The sequence below is a fragment of the Ptychodera flava genome, chromosome 8, assembly GCF_041260155.1.
Source record: "Ptychodera flava strain L36383 chromosome 8, AS_Pfla_20210202, whole genome shotgun sequence".
Lineage (NCBI taxonomy): Eukaryota > Metazoa > Hemichordata > Enteropneusta > Ptychoderidae > Ptychodera > Ptychodera flava.
This window is the reverse complement of record NC_091935.1, coordinates 12,676,379-12,686,873: the sequence shown is the minus strand read 5'-3', so window position 1 is coordinate 12,686,873 and position 10,495 is coordinate 12,676,379. Positions and strand designations below refer to the sequence as shown.

Here is a 10,495-nt window from a genome sequence, read left to right as displayed (position 1 = left end):
GCGAGAAAGATGAAGACACGGAAAACAAAACGTTCGATGGTACCTCGAACATGTCTTATGATGCCTTCAGTCAATTTAGGTTTTCTAGTTTACCATATATTGTGTTCTTCGCGTGAAAGGGCATTCCGGGAACAAACTTTATGCCGTAGTACCTGACTGTTCGGTTACAATAAAGGTAAGCCAGTGAACAATCTAGCTTTGATGCTAAGGTGGGATGCGATAGCCATCAGAAAACGAACAAGAATAAACAAACCAGTGAAATATTGCACTCATTTGTTATTCTTTGATCATGTGATTAAAAAAAGCAAACGTGGACACTCTCGCTACCCCTTTAGTTTAACATTCAAAGATTCCGAATGTCTTTATAAAGAGCAAGGTGAAGCAAGTCTAATTTGTTTTTCACGTTTGTTTTCAGTCATCTCAAAATCCAGAGGTGACGTTTTGCCACGTTTTCAACCTCAGCTGAGCTCAATTTCACCCCGGCTCACAAGTCCAACGCAGACTTCTCGACTGCTTCATATTCGACCCCGGTTTTAGACAAATTAAATGAAACCATGGCGAAAATGAATTAATGGTCATGACCATTAATTCATTTTCGCGATGGTTTCATGTATCGTGTCTAAAACCGGGGTCGAATATATGCATGATCACCCATTCATTCAGTATCTTTCATCATGTCAAACAATATAAGTAGTATCTCGTATCAAACAAAATTCATGACAAAATGGGCGACTTTGTCCCTTTAACTGTGTTATCTTACTCTTATCGAGATGGAAGCTCCGTTTGGAATTTCCAATACACTTTTTTCTTTTGCAAAAGTTAGAACTTGGCCATAACAGTGACGACAAAGATGAATTAAGACCCACGTTTCTTGTCATCAGGGTATACTCACTTTAAAGGGCCAGTAACTGTAACTTTTGATGATTTTTTTTACTAGTTTTGCGAAATTATTTTGAACACCTCCTTTATAGCTTGCCGCACCAAAACAGCGTCCGAAACATCATGATAACATCAGTCGCGTGGGCCTTTTCTATAAGAGAGAGAGAGAGAGAGAGAGAGAGAGAGAGAGAGAGAGAGAGAGAGAGAGAGAGAGAGAGAGAGAGAGAGAGAGAGAGAGAGAGAGAGAGAGAGAGAGAGAGAGAGAGAGAGAGACAGACAGACAGGAAGACAGAGGTTGTAAATAGATGAAATGTCCATACTCCCGCAGTTGCCACGGGCAGACATAAAGACAGACAGAGACAGAAATATAGAGACACACACACAAAGGAGTAATGACAGCTATATGTAAAGCAATTTTACATCACAATTTTAAAATTGTTCTCGTCGAGTTACGTCGAGACAGCTTTGAGGTTATTGTTCTTCGCTGTTAGCCTGTGTAAATGAGCTTTAATGCTAGTTTTTGCCTTGAAGGCTTGTCGCGCATTAAGGTAATGCATTATTCCATTCGGCTCAGTTGTGACAATGAGTAAAAAGGCTACAACAATAGCCTCTAGATTTAGCGAGTCCGGAGCCTGGTTTAGATTCACTTGTGTTTAATAGCCTCAATATATCTCACTTTGGCAGTTCCCATACATTACATCCCACAGTGAGATAAAAAGCGCCGCCTACGGCAAGGTCACAGGATCAGAGTAAAGTAATATTGGTGCGAATAAATTGCACGACGAAAAGTTTTCTTGTCTGTCTTTATTGATAGTCCTTCAACTTATTCACAAGCATGTGTGTCACGTACGTGTACATACTTTCTCCCATGGCCTATTCAGTCATTGTTTCGATGACAAGTCCACGTTCTCGCTGGACGTGTTCCTGGATCCGTGTTCTCGGATGGCGTTACAAGATGCGTACGAAAAGCACGACCTCTGAGGCAATAAACAGTTTTCACGTTGTATTGCAAATTTTCACAAATATTTTACATTCAAAATGGCCGCCTTCCTTCATGTTAACCCCTTTGGAAAAAATTGGTATTTTCGAATTTCACAAAACAAGTTCAATCTAAAACATCTACCAAGCTTCAAAGTGAGTTGAAACTTGTCAAGATCACAGACCAGCGGGAACCAAGAATGCGAATGTCCGAAAATCCGTACCCGAGGCGCAGTCTTCCTTTAACATTCAGGAAACACAATCGCAATGGTGCAGGTACGGTAAAATAGATTCGATTCAACATGTGAAACTTGAGTGATTTGTATTTTATACGTGTTGCCCCGGGGAAAGGTTGGCACTGCAAAGTTGTGTGTACTGAACAGGGATCAGCTTCAACGCGAATGAAAGAGCTTTACATTTTTGCGTTTACCATCCCTGCGGCCGAGTCATACAGACGATGAATGGTTCCTCTCGAACCAGCAATCTGTCACAGAAGGGAAGATCTACTCTCCTTCTCTGCAGGGTAAACTTATTGTTTGCAATGCTTTTTTCAGTGTACGTCAAAACATAACGACGGTTGTGTGTTCGGTAACCTCAGTTCGGTCAACCATTCTGCGTTTTGGACACACGCAAAACCCTGACGACGGACTTTCACGAGCATCACCAGTCTTTTACGTATGGACAACTAAGGTAAGAACAAGATCTGTACAGCAACATTCAGCGCACTCTTATGTTTATATTGGAAGCGAGGGCAGAAAGTTATCATACGATTAGATCAAGTTTTAGTTTACTCTGACCCACCATGGTATCCAAGCTTTGGAGTCAGGTCGTGTTAAAACATCCTTTATCACAGTAGGCATTGAAAATGCCATTAATCTGAAGGAGGAAAGCATGAAATCTTAACATTTCACCGACATGCAAAGTCTTAATATTCAATTTGGATTGATATTGTCATTGTTCCCAATTTATGCTCACTGTATTTCACAGAAAGCCCAGACGGGACACAATGCTCAGAGTTATAGCTTTGCTGCTGTTACACCGATTCGTGTTTGCAAAGGTAAAGTTAGATATTTTGAATCGTCTATTGCATTCTGTTTAAGTTTGGTTGATTTTACTGGTAGCAGAGGGTGGAAGCCTTAATGTTTACGTTTTACTCGACTCTCACGAGACTATCATTTTCGATTAGTTTTCCAAAGACACAAATTCAGTGTACTGATATAAACGTAAAAAACAAAAAACAACATAATACACTCATATACAGACAAACGGACACACGCACATACATACAACATACATACATACATACATACATACATACGTACGTACGTACATACATACATACATACATACATACATACATACATACATACATACATACATACATACATACATACAGTTAGGGCGTGCACTAGCATGCTTACATCTGATCATGCCACGGCTCTTTCATAAATGCACGTCTTCATAAGATTCGCTTGCATCTTTCAAATAACAGGAAACTTTGGTGACGTCAGTTGGCTGTGGGACAACAAAAGGGTGCTTCAAGAATCCACCAAAATGCAGTGGAGTTGATGAATGTGACGTAATAGTCACGTGGGCACCTGCTACTGGTTCTGAATCGTTGATTACTTTTGAGATCGTCGGCAAGATGAATCCCGATCAAGCTTACGTTGGGATTGGGTTTTCTCATGATAAATATATGGTAATTATTGTATCAATATTCATTTTTACTATTTAAAGTATAGCTGCAGCATAACATGATCTCTCTCTCTTCTCTCTCTCTCTCTCTCTCTCTCTCTCTCTCTCTCTCTCTCTCTCTCTCTCTCTCTCTCCAACCTATCTCTTTCCGTCTTCCCGTCTTCCTCTCAGCTTGTTGTTGTCTTCGAAGATAGACATTTAGCGTCAAAGAGCAATACACTGTTTTGGCGATGTAAAACTTTGCTGATTGATTGATTGATTGATTGATTGATTGATGCTCGTACTCGTTTCCAGAAAGCTTTCATATACAGAATACTTTATACTGTATACTTTTATCGGAGACTTCACTGCAGATACCCTGTTTGGCCAAGTCTTGTGGAGAAGAACTCTCTCATAAGTAAGACATTTCGAAAGTTAACGCACAATTATCAAAGTAGAACCAAAGTTGAAGACATTCTGACAATAAAACGGATAGCCATTTATTAAAAAATGCTTAGTGAACACTGAGATAACTTTCGCTTTTTCACCAACATCATCTCAGAAATACTCTACATTTTATCCTGAAATCCACAATCTCTAGTGGAAAATATAAAACGAAAGTTTCTGACAGAATTGACTCAATTCTCTATAGGGTGACGATGATGTTTGGTCGTGTGTACAGTACAGGGATGAAGTCTTGCTGGATCATTCAATTAAGAATGGACTGCATAACGATGCACTGGAATTAAAATCTGTGAGTACATATGCTGTACGAAACATTACAGGCAGTGTACAGGGACAGAAAGCTTAATTGTAAATGTGTATAAAACTTTCATTAGTTTTTGTTCTGGGCGTTCAAAGATATTCTCATGTTCTTCTGGTGTTAAATTATATTGTGTGATGTGGCAAACACAAGACGTTGTGTACAGTACACAAGATCACAGGGCTATTGGTCAACAGGAGGGACTGTGGTCCACGTGAATTCTGATCAGACGAACTTCAGTTGTACACAAAAACATCCAATATTTCACAAATATTGCTGCCCTTGACGTGATGTAGACAGGGCACTTCGACATGACTTTGATAGTAGAACAAGGAAATGTATTTTAGAGACCGGACAAAAACAAAACATCATAATTTTACTACATAGAAGCTTTAAATGTTCTATGATGAATCGGACTCCGGTGCTTACGAAATTTTATGAAGGTTTCAAGCACTGACGATAATCTTCCTTCAGAAATTTCCTCGGTACTCAGTACGCACACAAAATACGTAACGATTCGAAATCCGCCATCTTCCCATACGTCCTCAGAACAAGTTGTAGAAGGTGCAAAGTCTAAATTGCGCCCTCTATCTAATCCTTCTTTCGATTCGCCGATGGTTATTATGGTTGCACAGACTTCCAACGAAGTAGGAGCAGACGAGAATTTTCAGTTACTGAAAATGAAAACGTGGAATCGAGAAAGAAATAATCAATTTGCATTTCTTTCACTCCCAGGGAACAGTAACGAACTTCACCGGTGCTGTGGTTGACTCCGTTATGCAGTGTCGCTTTACCCTGATTAGATCGATTGTTATAGAAGAGGGTGCGTTGAAAAACATGACCTTTAACCTTGGCGACGGTTACTACATTTTCATCGTTCGAGCCTTCGCCATGAAACGAGCAGGTTAGCAGAGATACTATTGGTTTTACCATAGGACCCCGATGAAACGAGGATACTGATCACGTAGGAAAAAGCAATAGACGATCTGTGATGTATCAAAACGTCAGTTTTATGTCTACTCTTAGCGAACACGATAATGGCACGTGTGAAGCTGCCACTTTTGTCTGCAAGTTCTCATCTTTTGTGTCGATTAAAGCAGTGTGCCCCTCGAAACTTAAAAGACAAACTTTTGCTGAAACTTTTTCTCAGGAAAACTTTCAACCATTCTCTTTGAAAAGAAAGAATAAACATCGGGGTGGGGGGGGGGGGAGGTCACCATACAAATTTTGGCTCTTGAGAAACAGACTTCCTACGTTTTGCAGTTTCCTTAGCTCACTGTGGCCACATCAAATTTGAAGTGAGAAGGTCTCCAGTCGAGAGTCGTACACGTTAATGGTGCATGTTGTTCTGTTCAATCTTTGTAGGCGCGATTTATTTAGCCAAACATCGGGTCCTGCCGATTATCTCCGCCAACAAGATGGACTTCAACTCCGTTGCTGTCGAAACCAGCGTTGCCAAGCGACCGTTTCTTCTGAAATGTCACGGTAAGCAAGGCATTTGACCGACGCGAATATTTTCAAAAAGTGACGCGAAAAATATGTAAGAACGTTACACCACCTTTGAAGAGACGCTTCCATGTTGTTCACTGTATTATTATATAGGGCTCAGCCCTTGGTGTCGCGCCAGGGGTTAAGATTGGTAATGTTATTTGTATTGATTCATGATTAACTGTAATTGTTACTTCATAAACGTTTATATGACAACTATGCCCAGTTTCCCTCTGATGAAAGCAGTTCACGTACTTACACGACGTCAAACCCTGCAGCAGGGCAGGTATAGATTTTCTGTAGCGTGTAAAAATTTTGGACAAAAATTGGCAATTTTTACAATGATAACAGCCTATGGCGTTAAACAAGGGACGTATTATGCAATAATTATCATTGCAATGATAACCGCACTGCCCACCTTCCACTTGCAAGCTGAAAACTACAGCGTTCCGTCCAAAAACTTGCAATTTTTTAATCTAATTATTGACACAGGGGGCGCTCTTCTATAATTCAATCCCAGCATTCTTTGCGTATGCCCCCGTTCATATGCACGACAGTTTTCTCCGTTTATCTGTATCAACGATACTTTGTATCAGCGACAAGGTGTATAATAACATTTACTGGCTAATAAAAGAGGTATATTTTATAAAAGGCATGTTATATCATAATAATTTGTTTCGTATTTGTTTATTTACGAGTACTCAAAAAAAAATCATGGCGGCGCCCAATGAGAAAGAAGGGTACACTTCCGGTTACTCGCATAGTATATTATGAATAAGCGCATGCGTAGTCAGTAAGCCGCTGGCGCGACTATTAACAATGCGCGCGCAAATGCGCGCCCAGACACGCATAAATTATCAACCATGATAGTTATACATACCCAGTATAGGTTTAATTGGTATTATAAATGTTCTATTATGATATTTTTGTATTATTGCCAGCTGTGACGATGCTTGCCGGATGGGTTTGCTGTGCCAGCATAGCCATCTTCTTTGCCAAGTACTTCAAAGGAAGCTGGCCAATTCCACACTCTGTGGGCACAAGGTTTGGTTTGCGGTGAGTGTAGTGCAGATACATATCATCGACAGACAAGCTATGTAAATTAAATGCTAATCTTCGATTCTAAATAAAAAGCGACGATTTACCGACAGCTTTATCCCATCTCTCTCTAGTGAAAGTCCAGTTTGTGACGCGTGTAACCATGATCGTCTATTTACAAGTGTTGCGTAATAAACGTGAAGCTCAATTCGTGAAGGGTAGAGACGGGATGTATCATGGATATCGCAACAAGTGTACTCATAGATTGAATAATATCAATGGAACCCGTGTTACATAAGTAGCTCAGTTTCTCATCCAAAAGGATGTACTCCATCTATTTCTTCAAAATCCATGGTGACCAAAATTTTAAACATCCTGTGTAAGCACATTGTGTTCAGACAAAAATGAGGAGCAGAAAGATCCTAAATTCTAATTTTCTCGTTGTAACGTTTAGTGCTCCTTGTGCTTCTACAGATGCACGGCTTTCTGATGCTGACGAACGTCATATGCACAGTTGCTGGTTTCGTCACTGTCTTCATCTATGTCGGTGGGTTTGTTCACTACAAGAAAATGTACCAGGTTAGTCGTGTCTCTGCGTCTGCTGTAGTTTGTTGTAGCAAAACTACCATGCCAAAATATCCCTTTTGTTTGTTTTGATTTGATTAATCGATACACACCATTTTGATTTTTGCCTCACCAAATATTTTTCTTGTGCCTTTATTTAGCCAATCTTTGTGCACACTTGTTGTGGTATAGCGGCGACGGCCTTGAGTTTGATCACGTCGGTGATGGCGCTGTTTCGACCACATACGGGAACCGAGAAGTGAGGCCAATGATATAATTATTACATGGCAAAGACTTTCACCATCCAATGATAAAGGGAAACAGTCATCAGAACTGTGCCTGTGCGATTTTCTTGTTTACAAACGATAAATTTTGTGTGCAATATCTAGATGCACCTAATCATCATGGCTGCAACATTTAAATTATACGATGTAGATTATGACAGACATGTTTTAACTTTCATCAATCACCATCGTACTTTGGATATAGTGATTTCATTGGGTGTATTGGTCCCATAAGACCTTTGAGCTCAGTCCCGACGACTGTATCCCTTAAAGCATTGGCGAATTTTTAACAACACAGCAAGAAATCAGGCGTTTGCTCTCTCAATAAATAACAAATGTCGATATCCTATTCAAAATAACCGTAACCGCAGTCAGCGACGAAGTTATAATCTGTCCATCCATCCATCCATATGATGGACATAAATCTTTTTTTGCATTTTCTTCAACCTTTGTGTACATCTATTAATGAATATCTTCAATCACATCTTAGTGTTAAGATGTCTTCGCAGGAAATTAGAATGCTCAATACAAAAGAGGATATCATTACTTCAAGTGCAAATTAATTGTTATCTGCAACCTTGATATACAGTTGTATAACCTTGTAATCTCTACCTGTTTACAGACGTCCATACTTCAACTGGGCACATTGGTTTCTTGGCATGTCATCGTTCATTTTGGCAAGTACGTATATGGCTATGTCTAATCGTCCGCGAAATCCGTTAAGAATTACAAAAGTACGTTGTTCGCGTAGACATAAACGACAGGCATCCACCTTGCCGAGTGGGGCCCTCAAGCGGTCGGGCCTTCAGCTTCCCTAGTTAATTGTACTGGATCCCGATTTTAACCGTGGTCGATCTATGGGGTGTGAATTCTCATCAAGTAAAGTTGAACCCAATCCGAAACCCATATTGCTGTATTTCGGCAAGTTCTAACATCTCCTGCATACTTTGAGGCTCCCTAAATAGTAACTGAGTAACGAAATTTCAACTTTTTACAGTTGCATGTGTGTTTACTGGAATTGATCTGGAAATGCTGGACCTTCCAGAGTACACATTTTGGATCATGGTTGGATACGTGTTGTTAAATGCAGTTACCTACATCCTCCTAAAGCTCGTCATAGGAGTCGCTGACAATGGAGGTAGGTGTGTGTGTGTGTGTGTGTGTGTAGAGAGAGAGAGAGAGAGAGAGAGAGAGAGAGAGAGAGAGAGAGAGCGAGAAACAGGTGCAGCCAACGGAGCTATTCATCGAAAAAGCTGTTCCAGGAGCAATTTTTGAGGGCAGGGGAAATTTTAATTTTGCTCGGGCAGGGGACATGTTTTAAAATGGCAGGGGAGCAAATTTTAGATTTATTGTCGGGCAGGGCAGATATCGGTTGATTGTCCTGGGGACAGGGCTTTGCGAAAAACGAGGAGAGGGTAAGCTACTTTTAAAACGGGGACAGGGGAAGTTGAGCCATGGTGTTTCCGGGCCGGGATGGGGACACAGGGCAAGTACTTATAACTTTTCATGTCTGCAGGGGAAATGGAATGACAAAATTTTGAGGATACTTTTTTCCAGGGCAGGGGAAATCGGCAAGTTTTTTTCGCCACAGGGCAGGGGAGCTTCAAAAATTCAGTGGGGAGGGGAAACAGGCAAAAATAAGTGGGAGTGGGTAAAAATGAAGTTTGAGTGCGGGAGGGTAAGTCGAAAAATTTTCAGTTGGAGGGCAAATTATGAACAGCTAATTAATTACCCTCTTGACTTAAAATTAGTCAGTTAACATTACTTGTCATGCACAATATATTTTATCATAATAAGGACCCCTTTAAAAGTGCATTGTTCGTTGGCTGCACCTGGAGAGAGAGAGAGAGAGCCTTTGTGTGTCGGTTTTGGGCATGCAGAAAACGTAAACGTTGCGTGCAGACAACAAACAAAGCATATAACAGAGCCAAAGAGAGAGAGCTGTTATGCATGACTTTGACATTGAATTATTTTGTGTATGTGCAATAAGAAACTGGCATATAGTGGCCCATTACAGACATAATGACGACGATTTCTACATAGCAGATAAAGCTCGGCACAGACACTTTTACTCAATTTGAAGCCGACGTCATTGACTCAACAACAATTTACTCTCTGCACAGTTGCCAGGAAACAGGGAGAACACTACGAACTGCAGGATCGGACCGGGCCAATTGGATCAAGAAACCAACTGGTCGGAGATGAGAAAGTTACTCCTCCCGTAAGTGTTCTAACGTTTAAGTGGGGTAGTGGTCGCAAGGAAATTCAATTGTCGCATTGGATGCGAAAGTAATTGGGGAAGTTGTAGAATGGCCCACAAAACGTCATGTACAAATTGCTTCACACCAGTCCTCCAATTCCATGTCTCGATAATCTTAGTGTCTTGAGCGCATAATCTATATTTCAATTCCCGGGGTCTGACCGCATAACCCGATAATGAACTTTGACTGGACATGAAGAGTTGATTGAGTTTATCAATTCCTTGTCACTTTTCTCCATCTTACATACTTCCTCTGTTCTCTTTCTTCACATTTCATCGATAGAGTTCGAGGATGGCAATATTTCTACTAGGGCTACACTCTGTTGGTGTGGTGGGAATTACAGTGGCACTGACATGCATTACTGCGTCGATGTGAACCAATTTGAAGTCGTGTGACGCAATGTAATGGGCAAGCTCCCTTCAAACTTTTAAAACTCGGACAGCTGGAATCTAGTCTGTCATCGGATGCGTACCTCATGTAGCGTCTATGTTTCCAATCACATATACAAAAAATAAAAATTAATGGATTTTCATTTTAAATTGGAAATTAGAGGAAATATGAACACA

General features: G+C 40.5%; 1 protein-coding gene across 1 annotated transcript; it reads left to right on the top strand.

Moving 5' to 3' along the window:
- Positions 1–2,349: 2,349 nt before the first annotated feature.
- On the top strand, positions 2,350–10,495 carry LOC139138515 (putative ferric-chelate reductase 1). The gene is made up of 13 exons (XM_070706920.1): positions 2,350–2,547; positions 2,845–2,914; positions 3,350–3,556; positions 4,184–4,285; positions 5,030–5,198; positions 5,660–5,779; positions 6,724–6,838; positions 7,295–7,399; positions 7,546–7,643; positions 8,291–8,349; positions 8,666–8,806; positions 9,792–9,889; positions 10,212–10,495. Exons 6-13 carry the CDS (start codon positions 5,772–5,774, stop codon positions 10,302–10,304), a joined length of 717 nt encoding a protein of 238 aa, XP_070563021.1. The 5' UTR covers positions 2,350–2,547; positions 2,845–2,914; positions 3,350–3,556; positions 4,184–4,285; positions 5,030–5,198; positions 5,660–5,771; the 3' UTR covers positions 10,305–10,495.